The sequence below is a fragment of the Haliotis rubra genome, unplaced genomic scaffold (genome assembly GCF_003918875.1).
Source record: "Haliotis rubra isolate DU_JTF1 unplaced genomic scaffold, ASM391887v1 Scf375, whole genome shotgun sequence".
NCBI lineage: Eukaryota > Metazoa > Mollusca > Gastropoda > Lepetellida > Haliotidae > Haliotis > Haliotis rubra.
In genome coordinates this window covers 483,586-504,650 of record NW_025767052.1, presented here as the reverse complement: position 1 = coordinate 504,650, position 21,065 = coordinate 483,586, and the positions used below count along the sequence as shown (strand labels likewise).

Sequence of the window (21,065 nt, the reverse complement as noted above, 5' to 3'; positions counted from 1 at the left end):
ACGGGCAAACCAAGCAAAGTGTCTCCAGCCCACAGCTGGTGTTTCAGTCATCAGGCCATGTTCTGTATGGTGAGATGCAGTGCTGTAGACGGGCAAACCAAGCATAGTGTCTCCAGCCCCACAGCTGGTGTTTCAGTCATCCAGGCCATGTTCTGTATGGTGAGATGCAGTGCTGTAGACGGGCAAACCAAGCATAGTGTCTCCAGCCCCACAGCTAGTGTTTCAGTCATCCAGGCCATGTTCTGTCCAGGCCATTTTCTGTGGTGAGATGCAGTGCTGTAGACAGACAAACCAAGCAAAGTGTCTCCAGCCCCACAGCTGGTGTTTCAGTCTTCAGGCCATGTTCTGTATGGTGAGATGCAGTGCTGTAGACGGGCAAACCAAGCAAAGTGTCTCCAGCCCCACAGCTGGTGTTTCAGTCATCCAGGCCATGTTCTGTATGGTGAGATGCAGTGCTGTAGACGGGCAAACCAAGCAAAGTGTCTCCAGCCCCACAGCTGGTGTTTCAGTCATCCAGGCCATGTTCTGTATGGTGAGATGCAGTGCTGTAGACGGGCAAACCAAGCAAAGTGTCTCCAGCCCCACAGCTGGTGTTTCAGTCATCCAGGCCATGTTCTGTATGGTGAGATGCAGTGCTGTAGACGGGCAAACCAAGCAAAGTGTCTCCAGCCCCACAGCTGGTGTTTCAGTCATCCAGGCCATGTTCTGTATGGTGAGATGCAGTGCTGTAGACGGGCAAACCAAGCAAAGTGTCTCCAGCCCCACAGCTGGTGTTTCAGTCTTCAGGCCATGTTCTGTATGGCGAGATGCAGTGCTGTAGACGGGCAAACCAAGCAAAGTGTCTCCAGCCCCACAGCTGGTGTTTCCAGTCATCAGGCCATGTTCTGTATGGTGAGATGCAGTGCTGTAGACGGGCAAACCAAGCAAAGTGTCTCCAGCCCACAGCTGGTGTTTCAGTCATCCAGGCCATGTTCTGTATGGTGAGATGCAGTGCTGTAGACGGGCAAACCAAGCAAAGTGTCTCCAGCCCCACAGCTGGTGTTTCAGTCTTCAGGCCATGTTCTGTATGGTGAGATGCAGTGCTGTAGACGGGCAAACCAAGCAAAGTGTCTCCAGCCCCACAGCTGGTGTTTCAGTCATCAGGCCATGTTCTGTATGGTGAGATGCAGTGCTGTAGACAGGCAAACCAAGCAAAGTGTCTCCAGCCCACAGCTGGTGTTTCAGTCATCAGGCCATGTTCTGTATGGTGAGATGCAGTGCTGTAGACGGGCAAACCAAGCAAAGTGTCTCCAGCCCCACAGCTGGTGTTTCAGTCTTCAGGCCATGTTCTGTATGGCGAGATGCAGTGCTGTAGACGGGCAAACCAAGCAAAGTGTCTCCAGCCCCACAGCTGGTGTTTCAGTCATCCAGGCCATGTTCTGTATGGTGAGATGCAGTGCTGTAGACAGGCAAACCAAGCAAAGTGTCTCCAGCCCACAGCTGGTGTTTCAGTCATCCAGGCCATGTTCTGTATGGTGAGATGCAGTGCTGTAGACAGGCAAACCAAGCAAAGTGTCTCCAGCCCACAGCTGGTGTTTCAGTCATCCAGGCCATGTTCTGTATGGTGAGATGCAGTGCTGTAGACAGGCAAACCAAGCAAAGTGTCTCCAGCCCCACAGCTGGTGTTTCAGTCATCCAGGCCATGTTCTGTATGGTGAGATGCAGTGCTGTAGACAGGCAAACCAAGCAAAGTGTCTCCAGCCCCACAGCTGGTGTTTCAGTCTTCAGGCCATGTTCTGTATGGTGAGATGCAGTGCTGTAGACGGGCAAACCAAGCAAAGTGTCTCCAGCCCCACAGCTGGTGTTTCAGTCATCCAGGCCATGTTCTGTATGGTGAGATGCAGTGCTGTAGACGGGCAAACCAAGCAAAGTGTCTCCAGCCCACAGCTGGTGTTTCAGTCATCCAGGCCATGTTCTGTATGGTGAGATGCAGTGCTGTAGACGGGCAAACCAAGCAAAGTGTCTCCAGCCCCACAGCTGGTGTTTCAGTCATCCAGGCCATGTTCTGTATGGTGAGATGCAGTGCTGTAGACGGGCAAACCAAGCAAAGTGTCTCCAGCCCCACAGCTGGTGTTTCAGTCATCCAGGCCATGTTCTGTATGGTGAGATGCAGTGCTGTAGACAGGCAAACCAAGCAAAGTGTCTCCAGCCCCACAGCTGGTGTTTCAGTCATCCAGGCCATGTTCTGTATGGTGAGATGCAGTGCTGTAGACGGGCAAACCAAGCAAAGTGTCTCCAGCCCCACAGCTGGTGTTTCAGTCATCCAGGCCATGTTCTGTATGGTGAGATGCAGTGCTGTAGACGGGCAAACCAAGCAAAGTGTCTCCAGCCCCACAGCTGGTGTTTCAGTCATCCAGGCCATGTTCTGTATGGTGAGATGCAGTGCTGTAGACAGGCAAACCAAGCAAAGTGTCTCCAGCCCCACAGCTGGTGTTTCAGTCATCCAGGCCATGTTCTGTATGGTGAGATGCAGTGCTGTAGACGGGCAAACCAAGCAAAGTGTCTCCAGCCCCACAGCTGGTGTTTCAGTCATCCAGGCCATGTTCTGTATGGTGAGATGCAGTGCTGTAGACGGGCAAACCAAGCAAAGTGTCTCCAGCCCCACAGCTGGTGTTTCAGTCATCCAGGCCATGTTCTGTATGGTGAGATGCAGTGCTGTAGACAGGCAAACCAAGCAAAGTGTCTCCAGCCCCACAGCTGGTGTTTCAGTCATCCAGGCCATGTTCTGTATGGTGAGATGCAGTGCTGTAGACGGGCAAACCAAGCAAAGTGTCTCCAGCCCACAGCTGGTGTTTCAGTCATCCAGGCCATGTTCTGTATGGTGAGATGCAGTGCTGTAGACGGGCAAACCAAGCAAAGTGTCTCCAGCCCCACAGCTGGTGTTTCAGTCATCCAGGCCATGTTCTGTATGGTGAGATGCAGTGCTGTAGACAGGCAAACCAAGCAAAGTGTCTCCAGCCCCACAGCTGGTGTTTCAGTCATCCAGGCCATGTTCTGTATGGTGAGATGCAGTGCTGTAGACGGGCAAACCAAGCAAAGTGTCTCCAGCCCCACAGCTGGTGTTTCAGTCATCCAGGCCATGTTCTGTATGGTGAGATGCAGTGCTGTAGACAGGCAAACCAAGCAAAGTGTCTCCAGCCCCACAGCTGGTGTTTCAGTCATCCAGGCCATGTTCTGTATGGTGAGATGCAGTGCTGTAGACGGGCAAACCAAGCAAAGTGTCTCCAGCCCCACAGCTGGTGTTTCAGTCATCCAGGCCATGTTCTGTATGGTGAGATGCAGTGCTGTAGACGGGCAAACCAAGCAAAGTGTCTCCAGCCCCACAGCTGGTGTTTCAGTCATCCAGGCCATGTTCTGTATGGTGAGATGCAGTGCTGTAGACGGGCAAACCAAGCAAAGTGTCTCCAGCCCCACAGCTGGTGTTTCAGTCATCCAGGCCATGTTCTGTATGGTGAGATGCAGTGCTGTAGACGGGCAAACCAAGCAAAGTGTCTCCAGCCCCACAGCTGGTGTTTCAGTCATCCAGGCCATGTTCTGTATGGTGAGATGCAGTGCTGTAGACGGGCAAACCAAGCAAAGTGTCTCCAGCCCCACAGCTGGTGTTTCCAGTCATCCAGGCCATGTTCTGTATGGTGAGATGCAGTGCTGTAGGCGGCAAACCAAGCAAAGTGTCTCCAGCCCCACAGCTGGTGTTTCAGTCTTCAGGCCATGTTCTGTATGGTGAGATGCAGTGCTGTAGACGGGCAAACCAAGCAAAGTGTCTCCAGCCCCACAGCTGGTGTTTCAGTCATCCAGGCCATGTTCTGTATGGTGAGATGCAGTGCTGTAGGCAGGGCAAACCAAGCAAAGTGTCTCCAGCCCACAGCTGGTGTTTCAGTCATCCAGGCCATGTTCTGTATGGTGAGATGCAGTGCTGTAGACGGGCAAACCAAGCAAAGTGTCTCCAGCCCCACAGCTGGTGTTTCAGTCTTCAGGCCATGTTCTGTATGGTGAGATGCAGTGCTGTAGACAGGCAAACCAAGCAAAGTGTCTCCAGCCCCACAGCTGGTGTTTCAGTCATCCAGGCCATGTTCTGTATGGTGAGATGCAGTGCTGTAGACGGGCAAACCAAGCAAAGTGTCTCCAGCCCCACAGCTGGTGTTTCAGTCATCCAGGCCATGTTCTGTATGGTGAGATGCAGTGCTGTAGACAGGCAAACCAAGCAAAGTGTCTCCAGCCCCACAGCTGGTGTTTCAGTCATCCAGGCCATGTTCTGTATGGTGAGATGCAGTGCTGTAGACGGGCAAACCAAGCAAAGTGTCTCCAGCCCCACAGCTGGTGTTTCAGTCATCCAGGCCATGTTCTGTATGGTGAGATGCAGTGCTGTAGACGGGCAAACCAAGCAAAGTGTCTCCAGCCCCACAGCTGGTGTTTCAGTCATCCAGGCCATGTTCTGTATGGTGAGATGCAGTGCTGTAGACAGGCAAACCAAGCAAAGTGTCTCCAGCCCCACAGCTGGTGTTTCAGTCATCCAGGCCATGTTCTGTATGGTGAGATGCAGTGCTGTAGACGGGCAAACCAAGCAAAGTGTCTCCAGCCCCACAGCTGGTGTTTCAGTCATCCAGGCCATGTTCTGTATGGTGAGATGCAGTGCTGTAGACAGGCAAACCAAGCAAAGTGTCTCCAGCCCCACAGCTGGTGTTTCAGTCATCCAGGCCATGTTCTGTATGGTGAGATGCAGTGCTGTAGACAGGCAAACCAAGCAAAGTGTCTCCAGCCCCACAGCTGGTGTTTCCAGTCATCAGGCCATGTTCTGTATGGTGAGATGCAGTGCTGTAGAGCAGAAAAACCAAGCAAAGTGTCTCCAGCCCCACAGCTGGTGTTTCAGTCATCCAGGCCATGTTCTGTATGGTGAGATGCAGTGCTGTAGACGGGCAAACCAAGCAAAGTGTCTCCAGCCCCACAGCTGGTGTTTCAGTCATCCAGGCCATGTTCTGTATGGTGAGATGCAGTGCTGTAGACAGGCAAACCAAGCAAAGTGTCTCCAGACCCACAGCTGGTGTTTCAGTCATCCAGGCCATGTTCTGTATGGTGAGATGCAGTGCTGTAGACGGGCAAACCAAGCAAAGTGTCTCCAGCCCCACAGCTGGTGTTCCAGTCATCCAGGCCATGTTCTGTATGGCGAGATGCAGTGCTGTAGACAGGGCAAACCAAGCAAAGTGTCTCCAGCCCACAGCTGGTGTTTCAGTCATCCAGGCCATGTTCTGCACTGGGTTGTTGACATGTCAGGGAAAAAGTGAAGTGTCTTCTTGTTCTCTTGTTGACACATACTAAGTATTACAGAATAAGAGTGATAATAAACCATTTATTCATGATAGACAAAAAAATAAAAAATATTAAATATAATCAAACAATAAAAGACAAAAACATCTTGGAGCAAAATAAAGAAAATATAGATCTCATGAGCAAATGTTGAATTAATGTAGGTAAATGCTTAAGACAAAACTGCATCGCTAGCCGTAGCATTGACTAGAAGTCAGTGAATGCGTTAATGTCAGTCTACATATTCAAACAACTACAACAGATCTATTAAACAAATGACTTAGAGTTTAAGTCAGTGTCTGTTAATGCATCTCATATAAACATCACTTATAAGATAAAAACATTTGTTAGGAAAATGTCTGGGTTTCATATAAATCTATTGAAGTTAGTTCCTGGTAAGCTGTTGAAACACATCAGCAGTAAGTAATACCAATGATGAATGTCATCTTCAGTGTTATTTAACGTTATATTCAATGTTATTTAATGTTATGCTTAATGTTATTTAAGTCCAAACTTAATTAATATGTATACATACAACTTGTGGAGTCTATTCCTGCTTCTCCTTTAGCAACAATTCAGCATCACTACCAACTTCGACACTATGTTGTGTCCATGATTGGACTGAAACGTGGGTTTTCAACACACTGTGCTACTACTGCCTACCATCACAACTAGATCTGACATGTCACACGTTAACACTTGATGAATCATGGATGTACAGATGGAGATGTGCTGAGAGAAACAAGTGCACTAACATGAATGACTGAGAAACCACCGGCATAGACCACAAAAACTCCATTGTGATCCAGAACTACGATGTGATGCTGAACTACGATGTGATACTGAACTCCATTGTGATCTTGAACTATGATGTGATCATTGTGACTTGTGGAACTAAGTAGCTGTAAATGTGTCCAGGCAGGCAGGACAGCACTTCCTGTAGCTGTGTTATCCCAGGCTACCTGGCTAGTATGGGCATGCTGGGGTAAGTACCCTCCCTTTGACCGACCAGGATGTATTAAGCATAGTCTCAAATCCCATATGGCTTGATCGAGATTCTCGGTCTGTCAAAACGAACAATCAAGTGTATTGTCTGTAATTATTAGTAAACTTACATCTGGGTTGTGATAGCCTCTTCATCCGTCACTTGGTGATGTGTTACAGACATTGGTAAATGTCTAAGACCTATATTTCTGATTTACAGCACACATTGGTAAATGTATAAGACCTACATTTCTGATTTACCACCCACATGGGTAAATGTCTAAGACCTACTTTTCATATTTACTCAATAGTGTGGTGACTTCTACCTCTGTCTATGGTTATATATTCAATGTAGAACAAAGGTAAAATGTTTCCAGTGAACACACTACAACCAATATAAACACTACAATCTACCATGATATTACGCTCAACAGTGTAACAATAACTTGCGATGATAATGATATCAAAATATCAACAAGACAAATATAATCATATGTGCAATAGTGATGGAATTAGTATAAAATCTTACGGTAAGTCAAAGATGAGAGCTGTTAAAACAGACATCCAAAAAACTGGAAATAGTACACATTACAGTGATCATACCCGTAATGGCGCTAAAAACATGAAAATATACAGGGGAAAAAAGCTTCACATTGAATATGATAATGACTAAAATGCTAATATCACAATTGCAATTAAAAATATAGAAAAGTAATAACAGTGCCTTCAGAGAATGTACATAACACAACAGGTTGATAGAACGACTGAGGCCATGCACACAATAGGACTTTGGTTTAAAGTAAACGAAGCCAAAGGAAACAGCAGTTGAAATCTTTGATATTTTTCCACTTGTGGAAAGTACAAGACCAAACAGGACAGATACATTTCAATACAAACACAAATCAACATCATCTTCATTTGGTTTTCAAACTGTTTTCTTTCACGAAATATTAAACATATTACTCCAAACAAGTTAAAGGACAGTGATAACTGGAAGGGTGTGTGTTGGAATACCACCCACCCAGCACTGATGAAGTCGAGTTTCATCAAACTGGTGCTCTTTACCTTCTTTTCTTCACGTACCTCCACGACACAACCAGTCACAGGGATACTGACACTGTAACCACTAGCGGCATTTTGCTGTAATATCATGTTTGCTGAGATGTGGAATGATGGCACAGAAACAGCAGAGTTTGCATATTTAAGGATCATCTGACTAAATACTGATTGCAGATGGCTGTTTACACACTACATTTCACATTTACAAATCTATGTTTGAAGGAAGTCTACAGCTATCCTGTTAGTAGGTAATGGAACCAGGCATGGGCTGAAAGGTACAACACTTCCTGGTCTCTGTCACAACTACACGAGCAGCTTCAGCATCACTTGCTATACAGTCAGATAGAATACTGAGCGTACAGTAGTACATATATAAGAAGAAGTTTCTGAAAAAATCACACGACACTGATCTTCTCCAACATGTTTCACTTTTAACTTCAGGGAGAAGTGATTACAGTTAAACGGATTATGTTATGACGTCACTTTGTCATGACGTCACAATGCAACTGTAATCACTTCTCCCTGAAGATAAAAGTGAAACATGTTGGAGAAGATCCGTGTCATGTGATCATTTCAGAAACTTCTTCTATATATATAAATATATATATATATAAGTCACATGTTAGATATCACAGTGTCATGAAGCTACCATGGCAAATAAACATTCATATTATATCTTCATAACAGCACATGGTTGTCTTTGGTCATCAAGTACATTGGCTAGGACAATTTGGTTTGTAAAGGTACTATATTTGAGTCTAACAGCATTACATGACAACAACTCTACATTCAACAGCAAATAGGCATGGACAGCTTGGTTCAAACAGCCTGGTTGCAACAGCCTTGATCAAACAGCCTGGTCCCGAAGCCTGGTTGCAACAGCTTGGCTCCAACAGCCTGGATCCAACAGCTTGGTGCACACAGCCTGGTTCAAACAGCCTGGTTTCAAATATATGTCCAGCTGTCCTAATTTTAGAAACTCTTATAATTAAGAGTTTACTTGTTAAAATCTACATTTCGGAATACATATCAAGTGAACTTGTTGACACTTTACGGTGATCCATGGTTCTCAAGTTGACTCACAGAGCTGTGTCACAATTCAGAAAGAAACTCAACTTCGTGTTATGAACTTAGAACAGATGTGGACAGATTTAGGGACTTGCTTGATTCAGATGCTGCACCATAAAGCCCTAGGTTCCCCAGGTACACTGCTGCATCTTATCTAGGTGGGTGGTGGTTAGTCTGAACATGTTACCACATGACCACTACAGGTGTAATGACACGATGAGGCTATGATATGATATGCATCCCGATAACATGGGCTTCAATATGATTCACATCCTGATATTTCAGATTTTCTATATAGCCAACCAGACAATACCTGTTCTTGAACCATTTCTGTTAGTATTCACACGTCTATACATCAACATAATGTAGTGAAATGTATGATCATACATACTGCAATACAGGAAGTGCAAATCGATCTATTCTATCATTACCCTCGCATCGCAATATAATACCGCATTGCCATTTTGTTACACCACTAATGTACCCCACATCATTCCTGAAGGGTCACCTTGGTAAGTTGAGTGTCCAATATGAACATATATCTATAAGCCTGAAGAGGTCCAAGTATGTTGACAATCACGATGGGAGTAAGATGTATATCATTATGACTGGAATATGATGTATATCATCATGATGGGAGTACCATGTATGCCATCATGATTGGAGTACAATGCATCAGTTGGGCAGATTTACACATAGCACTATACCAAATAAGCACTATAAATACAGCGAGAGAGTCAGCTGGCTCCTTTCTGACATCATGCCTATAAAGCTGACATTTCATACAAAATACATGTTTCCTGTTTAAACATCAAATAATTCACTGCGTATCATATCAACAATCATCATCTAAATAATGGGAGAATGATGTATCATGTATATCATCACAATGGGAGTACGACATATATCATCATGACGGGAGTAAGGTATTTATATTATCATAATGGGATTTATTCATCATAATAGGCGATTTATATCATCATGATGGGAATAGGATTTATATCATCATAATGGGAGTATGATGTATATCATCACAATGGGAATATCATGTAAATAGGCCGAGTATATTAGACAGCAGGTTCAACATTCATTGTTAGGATGAGGAAGTCTTCCTCCCAACTACACACTGTACAGATGGTGTCTAATTCACTCACTTTCATTTCACTAACATCACCTTCAAAAGATTTTCTCTCACCTAAATAAATAATGACAATGCAATTTTGCATACATTTGGCTGAAAAATACTCTTCTGAGTGATTGAAGAAACTTTAAGTAGCATACCCTAAATCGAGGATGTCAGTAAAGAATAGAAGCATTCTATTATATATTCAGCACTATCACTGAAGATTCACCTTGGTCGGTAGTGTGTCCAACATGAATATATGCCAACATGTTTAGGCCAGTGTCACACTGACAGGACGCTGGTATGAAACTGGAAAAATACACTGGGCTTATTTACAGGTGTGAAATGTGCTAACTTGGATCTTATGTTAAAAGCTACCCAAAACATGTGCCTGAACACAACAAGTGGTTAGCCTAATCATATGTAATACATGACAAGTAACAGTCAATGTTGGTACAAAGTGGTTCCAGAAATGTACACTTGGAAGTTGAATATGTGATGTTTTATTTCATGTCATCAGTATGACCCTCGATAATGGTGCCACTTCCCTATCCATTACTATGACCGTCTCCATAGAGACGAGAAACAGCCACAACACTGCTGCAATACACCCATCATTACAGGTACAAAAATATCTTCACAGCCCTGACCCATCATCGAGTTCACATCAACAGGGAACAAACAGCATGCGTAGAAGTTAATCCAAGATTGTCAAAGAATCACACTTCTGATCTACATAACCAACAATGTCGGAGTCTTCAACATGCTATGAAAGCTCACACTTCAAAGTAACAAACATACAACAATTAGCTTCACAATTCAGGTATCACATGAATGTCACATGTTTGAACTGTGGTGGACCAATTTCTTGGTATTCTGGGTTGTTATCATCTTCTCTTCCATTAATAGACTTACAGAGCCCATCATTTCCTTCCAGGCCCTGACAGAGTTGTTTCCCCTTACCAGCCTCATCTTCATTTTCACTGACATCGGACTGATCAGCGTCTTCCTCCCCGGGCCGATAGCCCAGGTTGGAGCTGTAACACAGACCTGGCATCAATGGGTGGGTGATGCCAGGATACCCTGTATACCCTCGTAGAACACCATGTGGGGGGAATCTCTCCAAGGAGTAATGTTGAGCAGGGTACCTGTCAGTAACATAACTGTCACTATGGTAACCTTCCCCGGAGTACCTCTCATAGTTCTCCCCCGGAGCACCTCTCACTGGTGTAGCCATCAGCGGGGTAGTTGTCTGGCTGGAGACTCTCGCTGGGGTAGCTGTAACAGTGGCAGGCCTGGGGGTGCTCCTGGAGGGAGTAGGTCTGGTAGTAGGAGGACACGGGGGTAGACTGGGTTCCTGCCGCACTGGCCGTCAGCCCCGAGCTGGGGTATCCCTCGTCCTTGTTGGGCCAGCACTGGTCAGTGTAGGATTGGTAGCTGAAGGCAGGGAAGTGCTGACCGATATACTGACGCTGAGGTATTGGGCGTAGCGGGTAGTACTCCTGGGATCCAACCCGACTTGGCTTCAGTTCCTGTCTTGGAGCTGAAAGCAGATATTTGTTCAGAAGGTTTGTTTTTGGAGGAGACATCTGGACATAGCTTGTAAGATACCGGTACATTCAGTACAATACAGGCTTCCTTCAGGTAGCTGTTTCACCATGCTGCTATCATGGAATAATTATTCATACAAAATTCATTATTAATTAGTACCACTACAAGCAATAAATTAGGATTCAGATATTAGGAAAATATATAGAATATTAGTTTCATCATGTATCAGTTTTAAGTCAAAAGTAGTAAAACTCATCTCACAGACATACAATTGAAAAAAGGTGTAAATTACGGCTGCACAATTTCACAGATGTTCAAGATAAAATCCTAGCCTAAGGTATCAAAGACTCAAGCTGTTAGTAACACAAAGTTATGTCTAGACGTTTTAATAAACTGCTTTGATAAAGAAAACATGTCATCGCCCATATTACAATAACATTAAGCAAACACCAATTTTGGGTCATTAAGACATAGCCCAGATTAAACACATCTATTGTAATCCAAGCACCTTTAATTGACACATCAACTTAGGCTCGTTAAGATCTAGCCCAGGGTAAGCATCCAAGCATCCAGTAAAAGTGCCAACGAGATTAGTGCCAGTTGAAATAGGATTTAGTACTCCCGCTGTCTGGTCAATGAAGTTGTTTTTGTAGGACACACCCCATTTTGTTATATTCTGTATTTCATTGGTTATTGTAGGTTACACCCATTTTTGTATCAGTCAACGAATCATAATCTCTTGCTTGTTTCAATTCTAGATAAATAAATCTCCATTCGCTTGTCAGTAGGGTTTAGACTCCCAACACAGGTCAGCTCTAGCCATCAGCAATGATGCCAAGGTTTTCAATCCTGATGACATTCATTCAATTCTTGCTTCCAAGAGAGCAAACAACAAAATCTACTACAGGGTGAAATGGAAGGATCCAGAAAGAAGAAACACATGGGAATACGGCAGCAGCATACCAGACCAGATTTGGAGAGAATTTCATGTCAAGAGAAATATGTCAGGAAAACAATGAAAACGGCCACTGAAGAATCACAAGTTCTTCAACCAATCAGCACAGAACAATCCATCAGTCAATGTTCTGAGAAAGAATTTTAAACAGCAATCAGCGATAACAGACCCAGTATTGAATATTGAACCATATCCAATTGTCCCAAAACACACACGCAAAATAATATTCAATAAAGGAAGTTATGGCCATTTAAATAGTTCAAGGAGAGTGCCATGTCACGGTCTGTATTGACGACGACATTTATTGTACTTGTAATGAGTCTATTAATGACCACAGCAATTATACTTACGAAACATTTCATTTTGAATCTGTTCCTCCCAACCTCATACAGGTCTACCTCAGTCAGAGCTTTGGAGATGTCAAAGATATGCTTAAAACTGCCACCCCGGAAGAACATTATCAAAAAGATGACTTTCCAATTTTTCGATCCAGCCAGATTGTTGAATCATACCACCCCTGCAAAGACCCAATTGACCACGGAAATTACATTATGAGCGTGGATTTTCTCTACTTCTCTTCAACACCAGATGACAGAATCTGTCAACCATTCCATGGAATGTGCACAACATGAACATCTGGTCGCGACATATCAATATTCCTGCGAAAAATACAGGATCTTCTTTTTCAACGTGCATGTTATCTTGATTGAAAGCTAATTGACCATATGAACGCGTTGACAACTACGGCACCGTTAACTTCAAGGGTGTGTATATTTGTGTCAAGTCATTTCACATTGTGTTACCTGATGACACTAGTTGTGAACAAATGGCATCAACCTGATTATCTGAGTTATTTGCATCACAACAACTTTTGAGCATTGACCTGATCAACCAATCTCAAAAGCAAAGTGAACTTACCCAACGCGAAACGAAACGAAACCGAAATACACCGTACGGAACAAACTTAACAAAATAAATCGTAGCGAAGCAAAACAAACTTAATCGGCGTGAAAAGGGAGCAAATTATACCGTCAAGAAGCGGAATGAACAAACCGAACCTCAGCCAAACGTACAGGCTGAGCTGAAGCGAAATGAACCAAAATTTGAGTGAAGTAAACTAATAAATCAAAATAAACCAAAGCTAAAATATAATTAAATTACACAAAAATCCCTAAACAATTAAGATGTTTAAAATGTTGAAACTAACAAATTCAGCCAAATTAACAAGGTACCTAACAAATGGTTCAAAACAAAATATGTATATGTATGGGGTCAAAACCAATGCACTTGTTAAAAGCACAAGCACATGTATATATATATATTTGCTTATACATAACATTTCTATCCTGACAGGAGATACTTACTTCACCTTATACAAATGCACTAACAGACAATTTATTTGCAGGGTATTGTATTATAAACTTACTTCATGTACATTTTGTATGTATCCCGTACAAAACAGGAAAATATCAGAATTCTTATAAATATAATTTGCCACAAGCTAACTCTCATTTGTTTTGTATTTTCATACAAATCATCTGTCTGCATGGGATATGGACAAGTTGACTCCAAAATCAGGATGTGGAACCATCACAAGGCCTCCTGGAAACTTCAAGAACCAGAACACAGAGCCAAGACAAGCCAGATTCCACATCCAGACACCCAGAAGGAACTTGTTCCCCAATACCAAAGACTGACTGATTGACTGAGTTTGGTTTTACGCCGCTTTTAGCAATATTCCAGCAACATCACGGCGGGGGACACCAGAAATCGGCCCAATACCAAAGAGACAATCTAATTACCATTTAACTATTCTACCATTGTCCATCAACTAAGTTTATACCATTGTCCATCAACTAAGTTTATACCATTGTCCATCAACTAAGTTTATACCATTGTCCATCAACTAAGTTTATACCATTGTCCATCAACTAAGTTTATACCATTGTCCATCAACTAAGTTTATACCATTGTCCATCAACTAAGTTTATACCATTGTCCATCAACTAAGTTTATACCATTGTCCATCAACTAAGTTTATACCATTGTCCATCAACTTAGTTTATACCATTGTCCATCAACTAAGTTTATACCATTGTCCATCAACTAAGTTTATACCATTGTCCATCAACTAAGTTTATACCATTGTCCATCAACTTAGTTTATACCATTGTCCATCAACTTGTTTATCCATTGTCCATCAACTAAGTTTATACCATTGTCCATCAACTAAGTTTATACCATTGTCCATCAACTAAGTTTATACCATTGTCCATCAACTAAGTTTATACCATTGTCCATCAACTAAGTTTATACCATTGTCCATCAACTAAGTTTATACCATTGTCCATCAACTAAGTTTATACCATTGTCCATCAACTAAGTTTATACTATTGTCCATCATTGGTTGTTGTAGGTTACACCCATTTTTGTATCAGTCAACGAATCATAATCTCTTGCTTGTTTCAATTCTAGATAAATAGTCACTATCTCCATTCGTTTGTCAGTAGGGTTTAGACTCCCAACACAGGTCAGCTCTAGCCCTCAGCCCAGAGGGTTGTACCGACTCTCTGTGGCCATCCCATGTTATTCCGCTCTTGTAAATAAAATTGTGATTAGCTCCTTGTGACTTCGGACTCTTTGCTGAGTTAATTCCCCATGCAGACCAGCACGCCAGTTAGATAAGGGGTTTCACGGAACCATCACTTGGACCCAAGACCCTTATCATAATACTGCTCCCGAAAAACGATTTTGATATTGCAACAGACTGTCCAAAAATGCATGAGGCATGATCTAGCTTCAAATGCAAATTGATTAACTTTCTCAGACAATTGCCTTCAAATCGTTTTGTAGCCTTTTGAGCAACTACAATTTACAGCAGCAAAGAGGTATGTTTACTGTAGTTATTCCACAGGCAAATTCAAAGTTGTAAAGTTCACTAAGTTAAGTAGATTTCCCTCTATTCAGTAAAGTGTCTGTATCTAGCACGACTAAACCAAGTTTCATTAAAGGGGAAAGTTCTGAAATGGACCCTGGGTGAAAGCATGCTGTTGAAATCTACTTGATCTATGGATGTTATTAAAGATACAAATTACAATGTCCACCCATTTTTTTGAAGTTTTCTTATTCATAATTGTATTTAGATATGGCTTTTCTTTATCCAAACATTTATCAATAATCATGATAAGCCAAGACTAAAACAACTCCTAGTCTTCTGTAAATTGTACAAGAAAGTTTTTTTGAAAACATCTCTTTTAACCCCAGAATCTAAATTTTTTGCTTGATCATCTACACAGACACACATGTAACACAACAGATAACATGTCACACATTCTCTAACAACCCACCTGGTGTCTGCAAAGGGTGGGCAGCCTGAGTCTTAGGCAAGGCAGAGCTGGTGGAGTTGCCTCCCCTTCTTGAGCTTCTAGAGGATTTCCGGCGCACATAGAATGTGACCAAGGCGATCACAGTTATGAGCATGAGGATAACTACAGCAGCGATGACGATGAGGATGATGATGTAGGCATCTACGTTGTGGAATACACTGGGCACCTCCTTGATGCGATCTTCTAGAGGGGCTACAGACCTCATCATATTAGACATAGTGCCAACATCACAAGTAAATATGTGTTACACATAATTTTCAAGTCATATAGGTGATAGTAGCATGCAATTTACTATTGGTCAATGTCATGACAAATTAATGCTGTCAACATGGTCAAACATGTCAAACAATGTATCTTATTCACTGAATATACTGAATATTACCTCGACTACTGACTTGTTATTGTATTCGCCTATATCCTATTCATTACCCAGCATTCGTGATTTGTATCACATTCTCCTCAAAGTGGCTGCAGCCCTATCAGATACATATATTAGCATCCAGCTTTAGTCTCCAGCATGTATTTTACATGAGTGACCCATTCTAGCCATACCAACATGAATCTAAACGATCCACTAGCAGACACAATTTCTGACAGGAATTACTTTGAAACTAGATTATTTCATGTCCAAGATATTTTTTATGGATTAAACTTCTTTCTTATTTCCCTCACAATGTTTTGGGACCATTACAGATCCCTTCATCAGCTGAACTCACCAACTATATACCATCTATATACAACTCCTAAATGCTGCTAAAAGACATGATAGATTATTTTATACCTAATGTTTCCCAATACATTCAACTGCATCCGTTAAAGATCACATATACTCTAGGGGGGTACAAATACATAAATCACTAATTGGTATCGTTATAAATGACACCCGGTCATTAAAACTACTCATTTCGATCTTTAATTAACTTAAATCGACCTTTTGACAACAGTGCACAATTCTCACCCGCGAAACGAAATTTCAACCAATCAGAGTGGCGCATCTCTGTGACGTCATATGAGGAATAGATATGAGGGCCGATGCAGAATTCATGTACATTTCAGGGGGTAAATTATCTTGTTTACAGGTTTGCATAAACCTGAATCGTGACAACTGTTGTGAAAAATGAAAGCTACATGTTCTCACAATCTACTGTCATTTAATTATGTCTCCTGCTTTGCCTAGTTTCCGAGTTACAACTTGTTTTCATAGACTATTCTGTCAAAATCGCTTGGTGTCGCTAGGCCTTATTTGTTCGACCCAGACGCTCGTAATAGCGAAAACGATGATCAGCCTCGCTCATCGAGGTTACGGTTAATTTCTTCAACCTAAACAGTGCGATATTAAGAAGGGTGGATGCCCATCAGATGCAGTTATTTGAAAATATCCCCGGTAGTTCTTGTCTGATTGTAATAAAGTATCAAAGCAGTGTGGGCTTTTTCAGGTTTTCTAATGCCTGGATGGTATAATGACTGATTCAAATTGATCCCATTTCTGTGTTCGCTCCCTTCGAACTCACAAAGATAACCCATTTAGCACGAACTGCGGGGTCCTGTGGAAATCTGTGTATGGTGACACCATTCGCCCGACCCCTAGGAGCAATTGATGACAACGCAACAATTCGGCATGTCTTCGTTGATGTCGAGAAATGACGACCTTGCTACACACTTTCTATACAACTAACTGAAAATCCTTCCTCATATGACGTCACTGCAGTGCTCTGGCGACAGAGTTACGTAACCTGTCTGTGGTTTCGTTGGCGGGCGAGAGTGAAGCAGGCGACTTTTTGGCAACTTTTAATTGCTCCGTATTAATTAACCACAAGTTTTTTAAGAATGAATTTGGTGTTCCGCATAAGACTAACCACAAATTTTTCATATGTAATAGTTAAAAGAGTACAAAAAAACAAAGTTTATTTGTTCTTTAAATAAAACATACTGCCAGAACTCACCATCAGGATTCTTTGTGTACACCTGTAACAAGAACAACACCAGGTCTCTCTGGTACGAAACAAAACCTCGATTCAGATCCATCTTCAATGTTCTCCCTACTGAGCACACCTCCATGGGTGGAGCCTTGTGGCAACTAAAGGACCCCAACTCCTTCTTCCGAGATGCAGTCTCCGTGGCAACATCATACAGTGTGAGAGAAGCATAGCAGTTCCCCTGGAAGTCGAGATCTTCAATCTCCATACACACTCGATCCTGGTCGTCAGGGCTTGCGGAAGTGAAAACAATCTCACACTCAGCCTGCAGGTCAGACGAGGGACCTCGCTGGGAACCTATGACTATTATCTCCCCTGAATCCAGCATGTGGGTCTGCCCGCAGTTCTTGTCAGCCTCAATGTAAACTGGAACAAAACAAAACATGCTGTGCAACATAAACTGCATCCAAGTTGGTTGTTTACTGCTGCACTCAGCAATATTATAGCTACATGATGCAGCCTGTATATGGACCAGACAATCCAGTGATTGATATAATGAGCAATGATCCATGCTGTCATCAGTCAAGTCACAAATTCTGACCACCCAATCCATTCAGCTGCTGTGTACAACAAGCACAGGTTCCCGGGGACCTATTCTGATAAAAAATATTGACAGGTTTACTCAGTCTCTGCACTGAAACACATGGCTTTCTCAGTTTGTAAATAATAATAAGCAGTAATAGAAAGTGTCAATTACAAATTGGTCCTTTGTTATACAACTTCAGCGAGGAATCTAGTAGTGGTGTTCCGATGATCGATTATAATCGAAAATTGATTGGTTACCCTTTCCAGACGCGACAATCGATTGCAAAATTTCACAATCGATTGTCGGTAATAATATTTACGAAACAAGTAATGAATACCCAACTCAGGCCACAAGACAACTGGCAGTTACCTATAATTATAACTTCTATCCGCATTATTCACAGAAATCACAATCATATTGTGTCTACTCACGACTCGAAATGAAGTGTAGTTGACAGAAAATGGATACATCCATATATTTTGTTTTGCTAAATGTCATATTTATTGGAGCTTGCGATCACAACAAACTGTCATGTGTATTTCACCTCATTCCATGCACATACAACTTCCGCTTACCATGTTCATGAGGGTACGCTTTTCACTCCAACCGTGATAGCACCAATTTTAACATTATTCTCAAAAATCACAAACTGATTACCGCCTCGTCATCCATTTTCTGTCAACTACACTTCATTTCAAGGCGCATTTTAGTCATATAGTGTTTTTATGACATCTGACAAGATCTGTTGTTTGTTGAATGGTTGGTAATTGATGCTGTTGATGGTAAATAATAAACCATAAAAGAACAAAAAATTCTTTTCTTTTGTGTACCTCTACATGTTCAACCATCTGTCTCTTAACTGTACTTGCTTACCTCAGAAGTCTGAGACAATAACAAACACATGACCTTGTGTAATATATTTATTATTTAGAGGGTATTCTTGTGATTTAATTTAATCGATTATTAATCGATGATTGATCGGTTGGGCCAATCCGATTGTAGCTGATGATCGATTATGAAATCACAACCAATTCCCATCATTAGAATCTAGTATGACAGAAATGTGGACAACACAGATTTCACAAAGGTGTTAATTTGTGTAGCAGGGATTTACGGGACGCAAATTCATGTGTCCTATATGCATAAAACTTGACAATGGACACAACAAGATTTATTAGCGCGTCCACAGGGACGCAGAAAAAATCCAAATACTTTTTGCAAAAATTTCAATCAAGTAACAATAAGTTATCACTGAGTCTGCTACTAGCCGTGTTATGATATCATTTGCAATTTAATTAATGTAACCGTGTGATGATAATGATGCACAATACAATAACAGTAACTGAATTACAACAATATTACTACATAGTATTAATAATAATATTTAAGTGTCTGGGACCCCCATCTTGTAGTCCAGGGCCCTTATTCTCAAACGTTCGTAGCCCTAAGAATTCTTAACTTTGATCGTAGCCAATGTGTTAAGAATGGTCTTAAGAAGTTCTTAGAGCTACGAACGTTTCGAGAATAGCTAGCCAGGACTCCTGAAATTTAAGAGTATGAGTCCCAGGGACCCTCAAATACAGGACTCAAGCTAAATCCCTGGTGTAGTATAATATATGTCCAGTACTGACAGAAATACAGTGTAGTCAATGCTCAGTTTAGACAGATCCTGGTGTACATACATTAACAGTGAAGCTACAACAACTATCTAGAACACACCTTTCCTGTTAGTGAGGCCACAGCAGATACCAGTACAGAGTGACACCACAACGTAGCACAGGGCTGCCCCCTTCATGGTGCTGGTGATGTCCAGTGCTGTCTGTGTTAAGGGCTGACTGCCAAGTGTCTACTGTGTTCGTGCATCATCATGCTGAGTCTGCCGAAAAACAAACATTGAACACATACAATATATAGAAACGCTCTAAAGCAAGGCACTTTACATTCGGACAGGGACACTACAATATGTGCCACTCGAGGCTGCACAACAATAACTGTGATAAGCAGCAGCCATCCTAGCTAAACTGCAAACTTTGTAGATGTAACTGGTTCTATTGATATGCACAGAGCTTAATGTGAAACAGTTGAAAACATAACAAACATTTTGATTGAAATACCAAAGAGTTCCATCAAACAAGCTTGATTTCTAGATATGACTCTGTAAAGCATGAAATTATTGCCTCTAGAAGGTAGTATGGGTTAAGCATCTCCTTAAAAGATTGAAATTCCATATACTATGGTGTCAAATCACCTTGTAACTTGTAAAATCGAAAAGGTTTTGGTTTCATTGAGGTTTGAACAAAGTCTGTTCACTACCACTCGTCCAACATTTGGATTAGTTCTGTATCATGTTTAATAAGTATACACCCTTGTCAGTATACTCATTATGCTTACACAATCCCTCTGAAAGGAATGGTTTGGATAGATTATTTGCTGAGTACATTTAATCACGTTCCAAGGTCAGCTGGTTAGCCAGCTGGAGAGTCTTCTGGGTTGAGAGTGATACAGGGGCCAGTCAAATTAGGTAAACATTCTGACAGTTAGCCTCGTGTTCTGGAAACAGCTACTCACGCAGTAACCCGTGAACGAATAATCCACTGGTGAAATAGAGTAATGTAATTCACAACACATATGGACGGGCTTCTGATGTGATCTTATCTGCCTCGAAATATAAGCAGAGTGCACAAATTCAACACTTTTTCAAGGAAAACGGTTGATCGAAAATTGAACAATTCGACATGTAAGCATTATTGCACATTACAAAATTAATCATCTATCTGTTTTAAAGAAATATCAACAGAAATATCAAAAGCAGACCTCACGTAAGTTACAGATCGGAGTATTTTACCTACATTTTTGGAAATAGCCGTTTCACATTTTGGTTTTCTCAAAGGAAATGCGAGCAGACAGATATGTGCGCATGCGCTGTTAGCTCTAGTTTGATAAATAACGGGCAAGAACAACAATTGTAAAAAATCGGACGTTACCTAATAAGGCCTCATTACACATTTTCCAATCAACAATGACTTAAAATTGTTGCGTTAAGCTTTTAATTCTGAATGCGCCCACTCGATATCTTTATCCGATCAGGGAGACAATA

At 42.1% G+C, this 21,065-nt stretch overlaps 1 protein-coding gene across 1 annotated transcript; it reads right to left on the bottom strand.

Annotated features, from left to right (window-relative positions):
- Nucleotides 1–7,911: 7,911 nt before the first annotated feature.
- Nucleotides 7,912–20,891, bottom strand: LOC124286091. Its single transcript, XM_046722417.1, has 5 exons — nucleotides 20,818–20,891; nucleotides 19,688–19,844; nucleotides 17,410–17,808; nucleotides 15,428–15,658; nucleotides 7,912–11,117 (listed from the first exon to the last, which is right to left on the bottom strand). The coding sequence occupies exons 2-5, from the start codon at nucleotides 19,761–19,763 to the stop codon at nucleotides 10,771–10,773; spliced, it is 1,053 nt and encodes a 350-aa protein (XP_046578373.1). The 5' UTR covers nucleotides 19,764–19,844; nucleotides 20,818–20,891; the 3' UTR covers nucleotides 7,912–10,770.
- Between the last annotated feature and the right edge of the window lie 174 nt (nucleotides 20,892–21,065).